General features: G+C 37.9%; 1 protein-coding gene across 1 annotated transcript; it reads left to right on the top strand.

Moving 5' to 3' along the window:
* The first annotated feature begins 8,253 nt into the window (after positions 1–8,253).
* On the top strand, positions 8,254–19,920 carry LOC106921622 (phospholipid-transporting ATPase ID-like). The gene is made up of 26 exons (XM_014993412.2): positions 8,254–8,325; positions 8,682–8,795; positions 9,056–9,154; positions 9,268–9,329; positions 9,456–9,528; positions 9,685–9,755; positions 9,846–9,928; positions 10,287–10,445; positions 11,063–11,151; positions 11,425–11,618; positions 11,734–11,942; positions 12,029–12,072; positions 12,161–12,326; positions 12,677–12,865; positions 13,039–13,154; positions 13,243–13,407; positions 13,505–13,616; positions 14,756–14,861; positions 15,110–15,260; positions 15,816–15,999; positions 16,075–16,298; positions 16,418–16,501; positions 16,598–16,843; positions 17,257–17,395; positions 18,169–18,299; positions 18,431–19,920. Exons 1-26 carry the CDS (start codon positions 8,254–8,256, stop codon positions 18,656–18,658), a joined length of 3,510 nt encoding a protein of 1,169 aa, XP_014848898.2. The 3' UTR covers positions 18,659–19,920.
* Positions 19,921–20,954: the final 1,034 nt, after the last annotated feature.

Below are 20,954 nucleotides of genomic sequence, written 5' to 3' on the forward strand. Positions count from 1 at the left end.
GAAACCTATTTTCAGCCATCTGGCAGATGTTAAAGGGGCAGCGTTATGTATTTTCCAGGCACGTAGTGTCATTTTATAGCACAATTAAGTAACTATGTTACCTTTAGTTGTTATAAAAATGAGAAATATATGTCAAACATTACTTAGAAATTTGATGTTGCAATTTGATGCATTGAAATTGTTGCTTTAAGAAACTCCTGCTCTTTCCCGAGACCCCGCCTTCAAAACGTCATGACAACAATAACTTTCCATAATGAGGAAAGTTGGACTGAGAAGTACTTTGTATGATAAGCACATCAAGTATTACATAATAAACTTGAAATGTTTTACGCAACATTTATTTCACAGAAAGTATTTTATTAGAGTCCAAATTCTTTTAAGGACTTAAAAGTTGTTTTTTTTTAATTAATAATTTTTTTTTTGTATTTGATGTTCAATTCTAACACTTCAAAAAAAAAAAAAAAAGCTTTATCAGTATGAAGTATTTACACATCTTTACTGGGGATAGGAATAAGTCTGAAGGGGGTCGTGTTATTTATGCACATAAAAAAAGAAAACTTTCCATCATCTTCTCTGCTGACCGAGCCCAAGAAATCTGAGATACATGATCTACTGTGCAACAATATTCACAGGGAAGAGAGTATAGTCAGAGAAAAAGGTCGCGTATGAGGTAGACCATGAGTGAAAAACCAGGGTTTTGGAAACATGATTTCCTGTGGAAAACAGTGATGTCACGGTAATCTACTTTTCATTCTCTCATGCACTCAAGCATGTGCAAACACACGAGCATCGTCTGTATAAATCAGCTTCTTCTAGCAAACACTCTGTTAATGTCATTAACATAGCCTTCAGCTGAGCTGTATACAGCCTTGTTTTATTGTTGGAGACTTTATTAGAGTGTTTGTGGAGGAATGTTTCACAATGCAATTAATCTGAGCGTGCTTAACCACAGAAAAATAGTCTGTTATCCAAGAAGTACACTGTATTTTTTTTAATGTTTTGACATTATTATTTGAACAAAATATGAAAAGCAGTCAGCTGAATAATTTCACCATTCAAGCAACATTCAAGCTAACTTATCCTACATTTGAGAAACTGCAAAGTATTTTAACAAATGAGATCAGAAAATTTGCAAGAAAGACAGAATAGTGTAACACAACTGATAAAATGACACAACTGAAACACCAGGTGAACACGCAAAAAAACACGATGTGATACAAAAATGGATTCTTAATTAGTAAATTAAACAAGTGTGAAATACTTGAATAACTGACTTCAATAATCTGAATTTGAAAGCACTTAATGGAATCAGCCATTTTCCTGTCAACGTTCTGCCTTTTATAAATAATGTCTTAAGCATTTTATAGAAATACTTTGCTACAACTGTTTGAAACTGCCTTAATTTGAAGTTGAACTTGAAGATCCAATAAACCAGTGGCAATTAGCGAAACACTGGAAAATAAGGCAGTTAAATCAGTTAAAGAAGCAGAATATTGGTTCCTCCTGTGATGTAGCGTGTCGCCTTTGAGGCTCCAGCATTTAAGTTTGGTTTTGACAGACATTTGCTCTCTGACTAACACAACAGGTTGAAAAAGAAATGTGCACAGTTGCTTAATTCACATTAAGAAACAAGATGTTTTTTCTCTTACTGAAAAGTTACATCTGCTTTCATGAGACTGAAAGCAATGCCAGGAACATCCCTTTGATCCGTTCCTCTGTAGTCTCTAACAAGTCTTCTTCCAAGATCGGCCTGTATCCTGCTGCAGCCATTTTCCCCCCTGCTTCTTCTTCTGCTAATATCTTTATGCTGTTAATTTTTTTTTACCCTGCTGTTGTTGTTGGACCAGACATTTAAATTCCCTCAACTGCCAGTTTTATTTTACAGTCCATGACCTCTCTGTTATTTTCCTGCTGCTTGTGGTTTTCTTTCATTCTTTCATATTCGTCTTTGTTTTTGTCTCCATTATCAAACTTATCTTTTGCATTATATGTTGTTTTCTTTCAAAGTTTTTTTTTCATGTCTGCTCGGCTCACACTCTTTCTGGGGGCCACCAATCCACATGCTGTAACCTCAGGTGTGCTTGCTTATATTATTCTCTTTACCCTTTCCATCCTCAAAACACAAACACGTGGAATCATTTATGGAGAAAAACGTTAGGATTTAACATCTCACATTGTTTCACATTACAACTTTGAAGTTCAATACATTTAATATAAAATTTAAGCAATAAAAATATCCCTTATTGTTATATATTATAGAAATATCTTGAAAACAAAATCTTAAAGTGTGGCATACAAATGCCTGTGTCCACCATGTGTCAATACTTTGTAGAATGCCCTTTTTTGATGTAGTTACTGATTCTGAATTTTGGGGGGCAAAATGGCTTTACAAAACTAAAAAAATCTCAAGGAAAATGTTTTGACTAGGCCATTCATATAGCTGACTCTTCATTGACTCAATAGCATGTCGTAGTGATTTCAGCAGCACATTTGTTAATCAGGAGGAGGGAGAAAGCTTCTTTGACCTGGCTAGGTGTTTTTTTCAAATCGGTGCCGCCTCCCTTGCTTCAGTTTTCTTTACTCTCTTGGCCGGCACAGTACAATTTGCTTCTGTTTAAGGTAGAAGCGAGCTGAACCATGTCAGCCACTAAGAACTTCCCTTGACATTTAACAAAAGCCAACATAAATATGAGCACACACTTGAGGTGTTTTTGTCTCTATATTTGAGTTCAAAACCACAAAGCACAACAGAAGACCCACAGATAGCTAATAAAAAAAGAATATTACATAATGAAATGTGAGGTGAGCATCTTGGGAGAGTAATTCTGATTCCCTCCGACTTCCACCTCATGAAAGATTTACACACAGTAACTCCTTTGTAAAAGATTGTTTTAGCGTGTGTTTATGGCTTGCACATAGCGGCCCAATATGCGACATTGACTGCCGGTGTTTGGGCACACTGTGTGTGTGTGTGTGTGTTCAGAAGGTACAGACTATGATTGTTCTCTCTGGGTGTTAGCTTTCGGAGCAGGAAGTGCACCTTCGGGTCAGAAAGGAGGGGAGATATACCCACACTTAGTCTGCCCACATCTGTTCAAATACCAAAGGCTGTCAAAGCCTCACAGGAAATGAGAGCACATATATGCATGTGTGTGTGAATGATACAGAATAGGTTCTTTGTGAGAGCAGATTATAAAATTATTTGACCTTTCACTGCACAACCTGTTCCCACAAAACTACAGAAAACTAGTCATCTACATGCGGTGAAAGAAAAAAAACAGCACACTAATGCTGAGAAAGCACATCACTGACGACTAAAGGTTGCTTTGACACTTTTCTTTTAGTCTGAACACTGCTTCTTGTCTCTTGATTCTGAACTTTGCTACTGTGAAACCACAATAATTCCTTACTGGGACCCCTCAGGGTTGGGTGCCCGGTCCACTGCGGTTCACACTGCAAACAGATGAGATGCGTGAGAAAAACGGATTGTAAATTAGCAGACGACACAATAGCAGTGGTGCAAAGAGATAAGGTCAAACAGTTGGAGCACTGTGCAGAGATATTAGTATGATTTTTATTAAGCATAAACCAAAACAGATGATCAATGGCAGTTCAATTTAATAGAATTTTATTCAAAAATACTTTCTTTTTTATGTAGCTTCTTGGTGCAAGTCTTGAAGGATCTTGACTTCCTCAAAAGGTACGGCCTGCTTCGTCTTTTCTTGTAGACGCTTCACTATTGGGTCTTCAGTCCAGTCTGTTGTCCACATGAACTCCACGGTATGTATTTTTCTCTGCCACCTCCACTTCTCCCCTGATGGAAGTAGGATTTCATCTAACCCTGCACACATTGTGTCATTGCAGTACTGCTCCACAGAGAATGGCCTATTTGTTTAAAAATAAATTTTGTTGTATGGCTACTTTTACCACCCTATTGTTCTCTACAGGCTATGTCTAGGTCACATGACTGTCTCAGAATATTCCTTTCTGAATTATTTTGTTTTTATCTAAGCTTAAGCAGCAAAACTCAGAATTCTTTCAAAAAACATTGATACAATTGTACAAGATAGCCATCCAACAAATTACCCCCCCCCACCCCCCCCCAAAAAAAAAGTAAAACTGTTTTGTAAAAAAACAAAGTTACTCAAACACTGGGAAACTGATCATTTCATTTTATGTATTTTGTGAGAATGTCAAGTTGTTGTTTTTTTCTACAAAAGTAATTAAACTCTTGATATGTAGCATTGGTGTGTTTCCTGATCTTCATGATGTTGTAAGTTCATAAATGTCCTCAAAGAGATTTCTGGGGTTTTTATAGTACATGTGTATTTTTACTAAGATGAAATTATACCCATTAGGTGAGTCCTGAAAGCAGCTGGTTGCCCTGTAACTTGAATATGTTTATTCAAGTTACATAACATTTGCCTGGCTTGTGTTTTATTAATTTAATTCTTTGCTTGGTGTGGGTTATTTTTCATTATGTTTTTGTTCAGGTCTTCAATATGCTGGACACAGCTATGTGTCTGTTGTGTACTTTTATGAGTGTGTTGACTCCCAGTTAAAGTACACATTTTGAATACATTAAAGAACAAAGTAACAGTTTAAGTTTTTAATTTATTTTAATTCCTTTGTGTCGAGATCCCTTTGAAATATCATGAGAGTGGGACAGAGACTAATTGTTCAACTACCATTTACTTGCTAAAACTGAAGAAAATTCACAGAATTCTGGTAACTACGACGAGAACTGTTTCCGTGTGACGATAATCTGAAGACCTGCAACATTACACTTCCCTCTGACACGGTTCTCAAACATTCAAGCCTTTTATCGTTGTCGTCACCGTTCTGGAGGAAAGCCAAACTGACGGCTTTATTAGGTGTGATATTGGTCATCAAACTGCAAAGAGCACGTGTCAGACGCTGCAGGGTTTTGTGGCTTTATATGCATTCGGAACTTTGGGGCCCGTTTCACATGCATTCGGGACAACTTCAGATGTGAACTCCAAACACTGAACTGTATGCCATCTGGCATGGTTTTCCCATGCTATCTGGATAACTGTTTATAAGTAAGGACAGAAACCACACAAAACTGCACTGTTAAAAACAAGTTAGACACATGGAGGTTTGCAGCGTGAATAAAAGCCGTCTGGCTCAAACACATCCTGTTATGTAAGAGTCAGTTCATTTGTCTAACAACAGGGTTAAAAAGGCAAAAGGTGAGAAAAAACTGATAATTTAAGAAATGGGGTGATAAAGATAATTATTTAGCTGTAGAGGAAAATGGCAGAAGACATCTGAAAATATAAAAAAAACTCATGCTGCAAGTGAATAGCAAAAAATAATATGCAACTTGCAAGATTAAGCAATGGTGTGGACCTGATTTCCTGAGAGTACTGACAGCAGGAGCACATGCAAGGAGGTAGGAACAAAATACTCCACTGGGAGAAATGGAGAAACTGAGGGAGGAAAAAAAAAACAGAATTCTGATATTTAAAAGTATAAATAAACATTCCACCAGCACCGTAGTGAAAAACAAAGGCCAGTTCCACAAATAGAAAATACATAGAAAGCTGGAACTAAATGCAGTTCCCCTCATCCAACTCAGTTCTGCCACGTTTACGGGGCAATCCATCTATTCTTGGAACAGACGAGCCCTGACGGCCTGATGGGAGCCAGAGAGAGCCAAAGCACCCGTGGTAATGGCTGACATTAACTTTGGAACAATGGAGTTCAAGTCAGAGAAAAATGGGTGGGCCGTGTTATGTTGTGTTGCGAGAAGCAATGGGTGTTCCCATCAGGGATTAAACTTCTGTGTATTGTCCTGAATAAGTTAATTGTGTTGTTAGGAAAGGAAAAAAAAAAAAAAAAAAAAAAAAGCTGATATCTGTAAGAAAGTTTCTATCCGAGATGTAGTAGCAGAACTGACTCGAGGGAAAAAAATATACAATTTTGAATACAAAGACTTTGATTCTAATATTAGTGGGTTTTTTATTGAAAAAACCCACGTTTTGCCATGACCTCTAGTGGGAGAGGTTGTTCAGTGTTATTTCGCCATCTCAAGCAGTTGTTATACAAGTTTTGGAGAAGTTTCCCAGCTCTCCCAATAACATGTTTGCATATGCCTGACATCTAGTGGCCATTTATTGATCACTAGAACTTTGATTCTCCCCATACGTTCTCAAAGTACATATCCAAGATCCAAATCGGATATCTAATAAAGATGAAACAACAAATATTGAACAAATCGGATTTATTTAACGTGCACGAAGCTTAGAAGAAAACTATATTCTACCACTTTATGTTTGTGAATTTTGACACATTTTGAGACAGGAAATTACATAATTAAATCTTAATTTCATGAAACAAATATTGTGAACAATTTATTATTTGCAAAGTGTGAAAGGACAGACGAGGTTGAACCCTGGCATCTTAAGAACTTTTAATTTTTATTACTTTTCAGGTCTCAGCAAATAAAATGAATGCATCCTCATAAAATAAACAAACTAAGCTTAAAGTGCAACGAAAAAAAGTCTAATATCAAAACGACTGAATTAAAACGCAGTCAGAGGAAGTTATAATATTTCACATACTAAACGAGAATGAAAAATGCCACTATCTGACTTAAATGAGCTACAGACAGGCTAATGAAATTAATTTTCTTCTAGCTCCGTGCCTCCACGTTTCACTTTTCAGATTTCAGAAAGCGAGTAAATTCTATAACCTATACAACCCTATTTAAGAATATAGTTAATCCTTAAAATGCACCAGTTTGTCAAATACAGCCTACATTTTGGGGGATTAATTCTTGAATCTCCTGTGGCAACCGCTCACGGGTAGAAACACTTCCTCACACAAACGCTGCCTATTTAACACAGCTTCTGCCTCACCCTTCCCCCAAACCTTTTTCAAACAAGCTCCTCCAGACTAGCAGCAGCAGCTATTAGCAAACACCTGGAGGAAGTGCACACCTGTTGAGCTTATCATGGAAAATACTTCTTAGTCCAACGCTCTGGGGAACAGTTTTAAATGGGATAACGAAGGACCATTGTTAACTGCTAAATAACTTCTTAATAATGTGGGTTTTTTTAGAAAGTGTTGAGATATATTTAGTTTAACACTGTTTTCAGAGAAAAGTATTTAAACCGTTGAAGTTTGTTGTAAAAGTAGTTCATTACAGCATGCGTGTCGTTCAAAGGGTGAATAACACACCTGACTGCAAGCGAGGTGTTGGCTCTGATTGGCCACAGCACTTCACTCTTTCCCTTCTGTTACCGCCTTTTCACTGACTCACCATCCTGGTCCAAAGATCGCTGCATTGTTTGCTCTAGGCCTGAGCTGCTAGGGGCAGAAGGATTCTGGTTCGTTGCTCGTCTAACTCATAAGGTGCTTCTATCGACCTCTGTAGCATCTCAGCAGTTAACCGCACCAACTTAGATTTTGCCAGAGGGTCAATAAAACGACTTTTACCGTGTTGAGCCAATTTGGTGCCAGACACAAGCAAAGGGAGGGTGGAGACCTGAGACACTTCCTCATCTTTGTTTGACCCAGTGCCCATGTGCACAGGTCTGAAAGGAAATCCACATTTTTTCCTCGAGGTAAGACAGTGAATTTAATTAGTTTATAACTCTAGAAAAACATTGATGTCATATATTGTGATAAGTCGTCATCCTGAATTGTTTGAGTCATATAACGTATAAAACATGAGATTGGGTTTGAGTTAGCATTGATTTTTCTGAGAAGTAGAAAGATCAAGAGAAAGTGATGAAAGTTATGTCCAAGTTATAGTTATTGCTCTTTCTATTTAACTGAAGACAATGTTAAAGGTTTTTATTTTCAATTGAACTGTTGTATGGTACATCTAGGGCATTGCTACTCCACCCTCCATGGTAAGAATTCAAATGTTAATTTTTCTATCGTTCTTAAAGAAGAAGTAGAGCAATCAGTCACTTCCAGAACTGCAGACGCCTCAGATCACAGTGTCCTGTGCAATTATATTGATGTAAATACTTGTGCTTTTTTTTAGGGGTAAATAATGGAAATCTGAGCTAAAGATGGGATCAGTGCAGTCACATTTTGGCAGCTTGTGTGTAAAAGAGAAAAAGCAAGGTAAGGTCTACTTTTGTATTACATGTCAATTAAGTATTCATCATTGCAATAAGGCTTTTGATATATATAGTAAATTTCTGTCAGCTGAGATTAAAATTAGCATTTGTCTTCCTGCTGCTGCTGTTAAGCACCTTAATCCCACTGTTGCTCATGTTTTTCTCAGAGGAGGAGAGATATGTTCGAGCCAATGACAGACCTTCCAACTTGTCTTATAACTACGCTGTAAGTCCCCACTACTGGAAGGATTTACACCTTTAACATTTAATTCATTTTTTTTTCTGATTTTCTCTACCCAATATGACATAGCTACATATTATTTGCAAAGACTCAAGCACATGAGTAGTAACCCCCACACACACACAAAACGTAAAAACCACATATTCCTTGCAGTCCACAATTATCCACTGTTTTGTGTCTGTTTGCTGCATAAAATGTCAAAAAGGTTTATGGTTGTAGCAAAATGTTAAAGGTTAGTAGGGCATAAATACTTTTGAAAAGTCCTAAGTATTCATATACTATGATGTGCGCTGTAGGTATTTTCTGATTAACTGACGATTATGTCACTTCCTCTTTCTCAGAACAATGCCATCCGGACCTCCAAGTACAACATAATCACCTTTCTGCCTCTTAATTTGTTTGAGCAGTTCAGGAGGCTGGCTAATGCCTACTTCCTCTTCCTCCTCATCCTCCAGGTACCTTTTTCCCCTTTCTCTATCTCTGCATTTCAACATCAGACTTTATCATTAAATGTCAGTACGCCACTGATTATTGATACAAATTAGTTTCTGTATTTTCAAAGAAACATTTTCTAACATAAGCATAAATTGATCGTTTTGTGAGTGAAACTTTTTTTTTCATTTCAAGTTAATACATTTCACATTTTCTCTTAGCGTTTTACATTTGTTGTAAATGGAGCAAAGTACTAACTCTGCCTTGTTTCCTGTATTCACAGTTAATCCCACAAATATCCTCTCTGTCCTGGTTCACCACAGCTCTGCCGTTAATTTTGGTGCTGTCCATGACAGCGGTCAAAGATGCCAATGATGACATAGTAAGATAAAAGCATTCCAGTTTAAAAGATCGTTCTAACCCTAACCTGCTCAAAGATGAAAGAACAAACATCTGAGCAAATATTTTATTATTTTTTTTCTGCCAACTGAACAGAACAGACACAAAAGTGATCGGCAAGTGAACAACCGCATGGTGAACGTCCTCATCGATGGAGTGTGAGTCATTTTAATAGTCAAACATTAGATTACAGATGTGTTAATTATTTACAGTTTATGAGGAAGTATTTATTAAACGGGACATGTTCAGTACCTTTTTGAATTCGTTTTGCTTTTTCTTTACAGACTGAAAAATGAAAAATGGATGAATGTTCAGGTTGGGGACATAGTTAAACTTGAGAGCAATCAGTTTGTTACAGTAAGTATTGGCTTAATCAAACCTGGAAAAGAGATTTTTAATTTTTAGAAAAAGCTAACCCATGTCACTCACCCTACAATACTGACTTTATTAATGTCAACTGAACTTTTATATTAAGTTTCAATAAAAGCATTCATAAAGACTATTATCTTTCAGGCAGACCTCCTGTTGCTGTCCAGCAGTGAACCTCTCAATCTAGTCTATGTGGAAACGGCTGAGTTAGATGGGTGAGTATGGTGCAAGCTGCTTTCCTTTCACAGATTATATGATTTCCCTTTAGTTGCAAACTTCTTACATCCCATATCGGTGATCCCCAGTGAAACAAACCTGAAAGTGAAACAAGCCTTGACTCTCACAGGAGAGATGGGAGACTCCATTGAAGCTCTTTCTGCCTTCAAAGGTAAGAAATGACCTCATGTAATCATGAATTCAAGATTCAGAACAAATATCAAGGCAAAAAAAAAAAAATCAACAATGATGTACTATGTATAAATCTGACCTACATTTTAAAGAGAATAAAGCAAGATCAATAAAAGGAGAAATGAACTTTCTTCTTCAAGATGCAGACCAAATTATTAGGGTTTTCCTGGAATTTGGAGCAATGCTAATTATATAAATGTTAGCTTAGCAGCTATAAAAAAACAAACCAAAAAAAAAAACATAAACCTCACTTAGCATACCTGTGAGAGTATTTATGATGGGCCTTTTTGATTGATAACCGTTGTGTACAACATAATGATGGGATCTATGGTTTTCAGGTGAAGTGCGATGTGAGCCTCCAAACAATCGCTTAGACAAATTCAAGGGAACCTTGACCGTGAATGGACAGAATTATGGCTTGGACAATGATAAGATACTGCTGAGAGGATGCACTCTGAGAAACACAGAGTGGTGCTTCGGTCTGGTCATCTTTGGAGGTAAATCTACTGAAATGCAGCCCTCATTGACACACCTGCTTGTCCTACTATGCAAAGTCAAAATTCCTCAAGTGAAAAAGGGCTTGTTGTGTAGTGTCTCATTTCGCTGAGAGATACACTTGTTTGAGCTTAGCTGTTCAAGATAAGAATCTTGGCAATCCCAATGTGGGGAAAAGAAACCAAATCTCTTCTCTTACTCGTCAAGTCTACATGGGCCCACCAGAGGGCACTAATGCTATACTGGAATGCTCATGTGCTTTTGAGGAACCAATTAAGGTAAAAATTCAGGTAGCAATAATTCAAGGCATGTTTTGTTATTATTATTTATGTTTGAGTACTAAATAATTAAATGTATACTGTACTTTAAATGTGTACTTTGGAAATATGGAAACAAGTAACGTCATCAAGTGCTGAGCAGATCAATCAATGCATGTTTTTGACAGTTGTGTTCTCATTAGAAACCAGTAATAAAAACCAAAACACAAAAAATAAAAAATTAAAAAAAAAGGTAATTTTATTCTATATTTAACAAAAACATAAAATTACTAGCAAAAAAAGGATTGGACGTCCTCTGCAGAATCATGTGCATGTCTGATCCTAACGGAGAATGTTCTTAGGTCCCGACACCAAGCTAATGCAAAACAGTGGAAAGACAAAATTCAAGCGCACCAGCATTGATCATCTGATGAACATCCTTGTGTTGTGTGTAAGTGTCTGCACACACAAATACACTGAAGCTATTGTATTTCTGTGCCACTACGCATTTACCAAAAAACAGCTAACATCAGCAGAGTATGTCTGAAATAGTAATGACTTCTCAACACTTTGAAATGAAGTTAGTATGAGAATACGTCCAATTATACTTCTGATTTTGTTATTGTCAAGTTGAAAGTATTTTTTATTTCATCTATGTGAGCTGTGCATGTTTTTTTTTTGTTTTTTTACAATAATAAGTTTAGCAATGTGTCTACTTCACTAGATCTTTGGTTTCCTGTTTACCTTGTGCTTCATTCTGGCCATCGGCAATGCGGTCTGGGAGGTGAAGGAGGGCTCCGTGTTCACTGTGTTCCTTCCACGGGAACCGGGTGTTAATGCTGCTCTCTCATCCTTCCTCTCCTTCTGGTCCTATGTCATTGTCCTCAACGCAGTGGTGCCCATTTCCCTCTATGTCAGGTACACTTTAAAACAGAAAGAGAGTCAAACAGAAACACGTAGTGAATTTAGTCCTTATTATACTTTTCCATTTCTGCGTCTGGGATTTTAACATCTGGTTGTGCATGAATGTCAGTGTGGAGGTTATCCGTCTTGGGAACAGCTTCTTCATAAACTGGGACAGGAAGATGTATTATCCCAAGAACGACACTCCTGCTCAGGCCAGGACCACCACACTCAACGAGGAGTTAGGCCAGATTAAATACATCTTCAGTGACAAGACTGGCACTCTGACACAGAACATCATGACATTCAACAAGTGCTCCATCAATGGAAAAAACTATGGTAGGCAGTTTGAATAAACACCAAAGTCACACTCGGGTTGGCTGGATGTCTGATTCTTTAACATACAGTATGTCTCTCTTATTTAGGGGAGCTGTATGATTTTTCTGGACAAAGAGTTGAAATAACAGAGGCAAGTAGGCACATTCCAGTGTTTCTTCATGAATTTATTTAACAGGATCTAACAATATTGCCTCATTATACCTTTTTTTTGTGTGTAGAAAACACAAAAAGTGGACTTCTCCTGGAACAAGCTGGCAGATCCGAAGTTTGACTTCCATGATTATAATCTAGTGGAGACTGTGAGAGAGGGAAACCCTGAAGCTCAGGCCTTCTTCCGCCTGCTGGCTCTGTGCCACACCGTCATGCCTGAAGAAAAGAAAGAGGGTCAGATTATCACAGTTTTTATAAACAGCACTATTTTTTAAAAGGAGAAATTCCTTGAGGTCAATATTAAAGACATTTAAAAAGGGGTCTAAAGAGAAGAAACACATATAAACATTTTTGTGACATAAATCCTTTAAATCTTTTAGTAACTTATCTGGTAGAATAAATGACCTGACAGTGCACCATGAAATTGATATTTAGTGAGAGAAGCCTTTAATATGATTATAATCTTTACAGAATGAGTGGAGTCAAGTATAATTTTAAAATATACAACTTTTATTTATTTATTAATTTTTTTTGGCCTCTCTCCTCACAAAGTTTCCGGTCTTGTCTCCTTAACAACCTGGTAGGTGAGCTAAACTACCAGGCGCAGTCTCCTGATGAGGGCGCTCTGGTCACCGCAGCAAGGAACTTTGGATTTGTGTTCCGCTCTCGCACACCCGAGACGATCACCATCATGGAAATGGGCGAGAAAGTCACATACGAACTTCTGGCTGTTCTGGACTTTAATAATGTACGGAAGAGGATGTCAGTAATAGGTCAGAGAAAATTGTCAAATTTTTATGTACAGAAAATATATTTCCTGCATTTACCACCTCTATGTAAGATAGTATTATGTAGCGTTCAACAGCTGCATTTTAAAGTCAGGAACTAATCAGAATCAGAGTATTTTGTTATATTTTTGTCAAGTATTTTTTGTTATTTTTCTTAGTACGCGGCCCTGATGGGAAGATGACACTCTACTGCAAAGGTGCTGACACCATCATCTATGAAAGATTAGACCACTCTTGTAAAAGGTTGATGAAAGTTACAACAGGACACCTAAATGTAAGCTATGCATTTTTTGTGATTCTTATTTGAACTTCTTATATGTTTTGCTTCTTTTTAAGTCCTCTGAATTCTATAAACAATCTAGGAATATGCAGGAGATGGGCTACGCACTCTTGTTCTGGCCTACAAGCACTTGAAGGAGAACTACATGGAGGAGTGGACACAGCGCCACCATGAGGCCAGCACAGCCCTGGAAGGACGAGAGGAGAGACTCGATCAACTTTATGAAGAGATTGAGAAAGACATGATTGTTAGTTCATCTCCAGAGTATAGTTTAAATAGTTGTAATAAAAGGCTAAACCCAATTTCCATCACGATCTCACTTCCTATTAACCTTTGGTTTCCAGCTTTTGGGAGCGACAGCTGTTGAAGACAAGTTGCAAGACGGTGTACCACAGACTATTGAGCAGCTGGCTAAAGCAGACATCAAAATCTGGGTGCTGACTGGCGATAAACAAGGTATGAGTTGCTACATATTAGAGCTGTTGTAAACGAATATTTTAGCAATCGAGTAATCTATCGATTATTCTTACAATTAATCTGATTTTTTTTAAAAAGGATTAAATAAAACATTGGTAAATCTAACAGCAGTATTAATGTTGATATCGGATATCAACATTAGTCCAATTTTTCACAATTGAGCATCCCTAACAACAACCTTTATGTAGTTTAGAAAATTAACTTGTAACAATAATAGCTCACTTTATAAGTTAACCTGAAGAAAAGTTATACAAAAATCAGAAATTATATTCAATTTAATTATAAAGAGGCAGGCTCACAAATATAGGCTTATAAAAAAATGTCTATACTCCAGATTTCGGTTTATGAATTCATCTTCAGTCAATTTAATATATGAATTCTCACCTTTCTCAGCCATTTATAGCTTTTGTGTTCATGTTAGCAACGGGATTTGACACCTGGCTGCATTTGTCGCACACAGAAACACATCTACCAGCTAAGTACCGTCACGATGCGCTACGCCACCATTTGCTGCGACCGGGATGATTTGAAATATTTTCGGGATAGTCAGTAAAGCTACATCTAAAGCACAGCACCCCGCAGTGTTCAGTGTATCCGCTCACCTGTATAAATAATCCCGCCGTGCTCGTCCCCGCCGTTCGCTCTGAACCAGCAGCTCCGGGAGGAGAAAAGCTGCCGTACTCCAAGCATCGTCCCCGTCATTTTAAGGATGCTTATTGCTCCCCCGAAAAACGACAATAAAATCCTCCCAGGTCGAACTTGAAAATTGGACGTTATGCTGCTAGCACTAAGCTTTCGTCAACAACCCGGGCGGAAGTGAGAGCGCTGTGCAACGCAATTAATAACCCGGTCGGAACATTAAATAATAAAACATAATTTAACGAAGCTTCGAGGCAGATAAAATTTCCTGGAGATATTTTAATAATCGAGGTACTCAAAACGAGGAATCGTTTCAGCCCTAATACATATAACTAATTACATCAAGTATTTAAGGATTGGTAAAACTTTGCTGGTATATGTCATAAACTACAACGGAACAAATGTTCAACACCTATACAGTTTCCAAAGCTGGGGAATTACTCATACCACAATTACTTTCATTGTCATTCTTTAAACAGAGACAGCAGAAAACATTGGTTACTCTTGCAACATGCTAAGGGAGGAGATGAAGGAGGTTTTTATTGTGGCTGCCAATACACCTGACGGGGTCAAACAGGAGCTCCAGTAAGTCAATCCTTAACTTACTATCGCAATGAAGTGTGTGTAACATTTAAAAAATGTTGTTGTCTCAGCCCCACTAAGCCTGTATTCCTAAAAATTGTTTGAATGAACCACTGCAAATTAAGTTATTTTCATAATTTTATACCTTGTTGTTCTAAAGATAAAAACACCACAAAATACCCCCAAACTTGAATTCCAACAGAATTGTTTTTGTTGAGTAATTGTTTGTAAAATAAGACAACTTTTTCCAGGTATGCCAGAAGGAAAATGTGTCCCGAATCAGCAGAGGAGCCATCTGTGACTAAAGCTCGTGCAGGCCTGTTCTGGCTTCAGAAAACAGAGACGGTGCAGGATGAACAAGTTGAAGGGGATTATGCTCTGATAATAAATGGACACAGCTTGGTAGATATACAGTTTTGTTTTATTTGTCTTTAAATCTCCGAAAATGTGTTTAAAACCATCCAAGTCAATAGTAGTGTGTCAAACTATGTTTGATGTTTGATAGCCATTCTAGGTAAGTTTCTTCTTGATGATGTTGAAGGCTGAGTTGACACAAAAAGGATCCTGGTGTACATTCCTGGGTGGTTAAATTGGTGAAAGAAAACGTGTTATCTCAAATTGAGTGCATAAACCGCTGACCTGTTTGCCCGTGATGTAGCAGGGGTCCTGTAACGTTCTTCAGAGGGTTCAACACCAGTCGCTCAAAGGATTGCATGATCACAGATGTCAGGGCGAAGGGCCTGCACTCATCTAATCCTTTAATGCTACTTTGGGACTTGGACGGTGGAGTGTATATTAGTAGAACATTAACTAGCTTAGACTTAGTTCACCAGAGATCATGATAGTGACTGGACTGCACTGTCCTAGACACGTCATTATGGCCATATTTTTAGATCTCTTTACCTCCCTAAAATTAAGTCTGTATAACTGTATGTCCTCTTCCTGTTTCATCTTTAGGCCTTTGCACTGGAGAAGGACTTGGAGTTAGAGTTGCTGAGAACAGCATGCATGTGTCAGACCGTGATTTGCTGCAGGGTCACTCCTCTGCAGAAAGCCCAGGTTGTTGAGCTGGTCAAGAAATACAAGCAGGCCATCACTCTGGCTATTGGAGATGGAGCTAATGATGTCAGCATGATCAAGGGTAAAATTTGTATTTTCAGTTGTGCCAAAAGGCTATGGCAAATCTTATAATTTATCTTGTTCTTTTGTCTTTCAGCTGCTCATATTGGTGTAGGAATTAGCGGTCAAGAGGGTATGCAGGCAGTTCTCTCCAGTGATTTCTCCTTTGCCCAGTTCCGTTACCTTCAGCGCCTCCTGCTGGTGCACGGGCGCTGGTCGTACCTTCGCATGTGCAAGTTCCTACAATATTTCTTTTACAAAAACTTCACCTTCACATTTGTACACTTCTGGTATGCCTTCTTTTGTGGATTCTCTGCCCAGGTAAGTGAAACGTGTTGAGGCATAGCTTTAAGGTTCATATTCTGTCTTTCTACAAAAAATGGACTCCATATAAGATCTACAAGTCTAATGTTTACTAATGATTTAAATGTCTTTGCTAGACTGTGTATGATGAATGGTTCATCACTTTGTACAACTTGGTCTACACATCTCTCCCAATCCTCAGTTTGGGCCTATTTGACCAGGTATACAATAAATAGAAAATAAGTAGTTTCCTGAAAACTATAAGAAATTCCATGATTTTATTCAAGGTTTAACACCCTATTTTCTCTTTTCTGCAGGACGTAAATGACCGCTGGAGTTTTGAGTATCCTCAGCTCTACTCTCCTGGCCAGCTCAACATGTACTTCAGTAAAAAAGCATTCGTTCACTGCATGGTGCACAGCTGCTACTGCTCCCTGGTCCTCTTCTTTATCCCCTGGGGAGCAATTCACGACACAGTCAGAGATGACGGCAGAGATCTTGCAGACTACCAGTCATTTGCTTTGCTGGCGCAAACCTGTCTGCTTGTCGTGGTGAGCATTCAGGTGAGAAAAAACAGTTCTTGTCTCGGGACATTCTAAATGATGATGAGAGTTGAAGGATGAGTGTTACGGAAAAGACACAGCTGTGGCCGAAGGTCTTTTACACAAATGGAGGCAGCATTTCTTGTCTGTTGTCTTCAGTCTCAAGAACCAACTCCCTGAAAACGTGGAATGTGCAGAAACAGTTGGGTGCTTTAAATCAGGAATTTTCTGTAATGTCTTTGCAACCTATGGTCAATGGAAAGTAGTGCTATGATGTTTGTACTGAGCAAGATCTCCTTAAATCAAAACCTTTGGCAACAACTGTTTAGTGAGAACTAGCATTTTTTTAAATGGCTCTTTAAATGTAATGCTTGTATAATTTTCTATGCATGTAAAAAAAAAAAGATTGAACAACTCCAACTTTAATATTTCAGCTATGTATTGACACCTATGCCTGGACAACCGTAAACCAGTTTTTTGTGTGGGGTAGCTTGTTTGCCTACTTAGCTATCACGTTCACCATGTACAGCAATGGCATGTTTCTGATCTTCACCTCCGTCTTCCCCTTCATTGGTGAGTACATTTAGCACAAATATCACATATAACAATAGCTTCTGGTACATCTGTTTGCATATGAGAAAGTAACCTCAAGAATTTGTATATGTTGTCTTTCATGATGTTCTTTCTCATCAGCAACAAATATTTTCAAGACATGACAAAGAGATCTTTGAAGTTTACTATAAGCAAACATGAGAATTCAAGTGTGTAAAAAAAGGTGTCATAATAGACAAGATATCCTAACAAAATAAAATAAAAAATTCTGAACTGGTTTTAATATGTATGTAGTTACAAGTAAGTATAAAACAGGAATATGGAATATTACTTGTACTTTAAATGTCTGATCACTCTTTGCACCCTTATTTTTGTTGTCATTACAATGTAATGCAAAAGTTATGATTTATGGACACTAAATTTAAAAGCAGTGACTCAGCCACTATGTAGGCGAAATTATTATTCATTTGGTTGGAATTTGTGAGCCTTAACCTTTAGTTTTGCAGCACCTTCAACAACTCTACCCCTTCACAACTAGTGATGTGCGGATTGATACTGAAATACTGGTACTTCCTATACCAGACCTTTCGATCTATTCGTATCTATTCTCAAGTTCAATACTTCCAGTACTTAAGTTATTTGAGATAACTTAACAAGAGCACGTCAGAAAGTAACAAAATTGTTGAGATCTTGCCTAAATGAGACACGGTTGATTGGAACTGCTTTTTTCCACCTGCTAAGTTTGTAATGCTTAAGGATTTTTTTTTTCTTGGCTTTTCTTTCATTGACTTTAGGAACCGTAAGGAATTCCTTAAGTCAGCCAAATGTCTGGTTGACCATATTCCTGACTTCCCTTCTCTGCGTGCTGCCTGTGGTGGCTCTGCGCTTCATCCTCATGCAGATTCGTCCAACTATCAATGACAAGGTGAGAAAAACACCCGAGACCGAATATTGTTTATGCATTCTGTGGTTATGAATACAGCCTAATGAGCCACAACAAACCTAAGAAAGGATGTGTTTTTACAGAAAGTCGTATTGCTTTTAATTCTTCTACAGGTGAGATATAAGACGCAAGTGGAAGCGCCGCCAGCACCTGCTCCTCGCCGTCCAGTGAGGCGTGTCAGCACCCGGCGATCAGGCTACGCCTTCTCCCATTCTCAAGGCTACGGTGCTTTGGTCACTTCAGAAAGGTTCCTGTTTAAGCGACCCCTGAAAGGTCTTCTTGCCTTTTCTGCCCAAACAGAAACGCCTCGGCCTCAGCTCTTCCGTCCCATTCCAGAGTAACAAGAGGGCTCACAGAGATCCCAGAATTAGGAAAAATCATGTAGGGACTAACATCTTGCAGAAAACTGATACTAGTAGTATTTATGTAACAAACACTGGATATACTGGGTACATTGGTTGGAACAGTTTATGCTTAATGTTTCTTTTGCAATGAATGGCATCACCGTGAAAACCTAACGCCTTAAGTGTTAGTTCTAGTATGGTTTGTTTTTACTGGTTTATCTTCCATTTCCTGCAGAGTGCATCACTATTAAACTCTTTCAAAACATACCAGACATGTAAGAAAAAACATATATTGTTCCTAATAATACTTGAGACACAACTGTGTGTTAATGTTTTGTATTTTTCTTTTGTTTATTCTAATCTAATACTGTTAAAGAAGTTGTAACGTGACCATGTAGAACAGTGATTGTGTTTCTAAACCACAGACAGGGGGCAGTATTGTCTTTCCAACTCGATTTTAAGCCTATTACATCGGAAATGTAGATGAACTAAAGTTTAATTTTCATCCTGTTAAATAATGCCTCCAACAAACTGCATGTCATTCTTCTGGTTTAGTGTATGTTCAATCTTGTTTCATCATAAATCTTTGTTTCATACAGAAACCAATATATTGCCACTTTTACTGATTCATTTTCTATTGGATTATAAAAGATTATTACATTTACTACACGTTTTAGCTGAAGCTTATTCATGAACATTTTTTTTCTTCTTCCACAAAATCGATTCTGTTTGTTTTGTTTTTTTTCCATTGATGTAGGCTGACTGATGAAAGCACCGGAAATTTTGTTTGGTTATCATAAAGATTTATGAACAAGATATTGTTTGGAAAACCAATACACAATAGCTCCGCTAGGCTTTTTTTTTTTTTTTTTTGCATACTGCATGCAGCTACAAGCTCTCTTCCCTGTTCTTTCTCCTCTCCCACTCACTCTGTTCCCTCCATCTCCTCCCACATATCCTTACTGCACTGTGCATTTGCAGAGCCGCTCATAACTCCATTCAGCCCACAACTGCAGTGTCCTCTAAGCCAGTAAGTGATGACCTCACTGGTGGAAGCTGTCCCGCTATGGCACACATCCAGAAGAGCTTTCATTTTGCTCGCAGCTTCGCCAGAGCAGATGGTGTAGATCACACTTTATGGCGCTGTGCAGACATGCATAATGAAGAAACACAGCGAGGTCTCGGTTGGCAGACAAAAGACACCAGCGTCAAGGTTTATATGTCATCTAGCAATAAAAACATTGACTTAAATACAAAAATGTTAAATGTTTTTCATGAATTTATATAACATTTTTTTCCTCCATTTAGCATAAGCCCCACTCATTACTCCTTCCCATCTGGTCATGTAGCACTGTCAGCAGGGTTGACTGTCTCCAGTGAAGGTCACTGTGTGATCCCCTAGAATGAAATAGGAATGAGAACTGGCATGTTGTATTAATAGCCTCCACGTGTAGCACTTCCCTATCAATGACATGAATTACAACAGCGATCTTCCTCATTTTTCCAAAGGAAGCATTGTAAAAATAGCAAATAAAATATAATTTTATGGGTTTTACTATGTTTTTGTAACCTGGAAGAAAATTATTCATGTCTTAAAACACCAACGTGCAGCTTTAGAAAGTAGGATGGATAAGAAAAAAAGGGGGACTGAAAGAGACAGCAGCAGGGTTTTTTTTTTTTTGTTTGTTTGTTTTTTTGGGGGGGTGGGGGGACCAAAGGCAAGATATTGCAATGACAAAGTAAAGTCCAAATGAACATGAGCACTCACAGATACAGGGAGTCTCTCTGATAGTATTACACAATCTGTCTAGGTCAAAGATCAAGAGAAAAGCAGCAGCCTGGTTTTTACTGAGCGTAAGAAGATCCAGTGGTCTTATATATAAGAGAAAGAGAATTTCACACATAGCAGTCCAAGCTGGACTGATACATTATAGCCTCACTAGAAGAGGGAGCTGCTCTGAGGGAACAATATTAGACTCTGAAAACATAGAGGGGCAATTCATATTCAAAGTTTATGCCAAATGTTTTTTTTTTCTTCTCATTTATTGTTTTTCTGTAGTAAAAGCAGACCACTGGAAAGATGAGAACTGATCATTCTCATAATAAAATGTTATATTTTGTTGAGTTAACCTGCATTCATGCTACATTTCCAGTGGCCTTTATCAGACAATGGAGAGAGGGTGTATCAGTCATCTGTGGACAAAACATGGGAAAAAATGTTCTGATGTTTATGCATGCGCTTTGGGTTTTGGCAAATTTTGCACAGTGCAGGTCGTGTCACTGACACACATCA

Source organism: Poecilia mexicana, unplaced genomic scaffold, assembly GCF_051168715.1.
Source record: "Poecilia mexicana isolate PSO_F unplaced genomic scaffold, ASM5116871v1 scaffold_12, whole genome shotgun sequence".
Classification (NCBI taxonomy): domain Eukaryota; kingdom Metazoa; phylum Chordata; class Actinopteri; order Cyprinodontiformes; family Poeciliidae; genus Poecilia; species Poecilia mexicana.

Excerpts from the sequence above, each read along its gene's own strand:
- LOC106921622 (XM_014993412.2), top strand. The coding sequence starts at position 8,254 with ATGTTTTTCTCAGAGGAGGAGAGATATGTTCGAGCCAATGACAGACCT. Across the intron at positions 9,929-10,286 it reads AGCTCTTTCTGCCTTCAAAG|GTGAAGTGCGATGTGAGCCT; the intron begins GTAAGAAATGAC and ends TATGGTTTTCAG. Across the intron at positions 12,073-12,160 it reads AAAGAGTTGAAATAACAGAG|AAAACACAAAAAGTGGACTT; the intron begins GCAAGTAGGCAC and ends TTTTGTGTGTAG.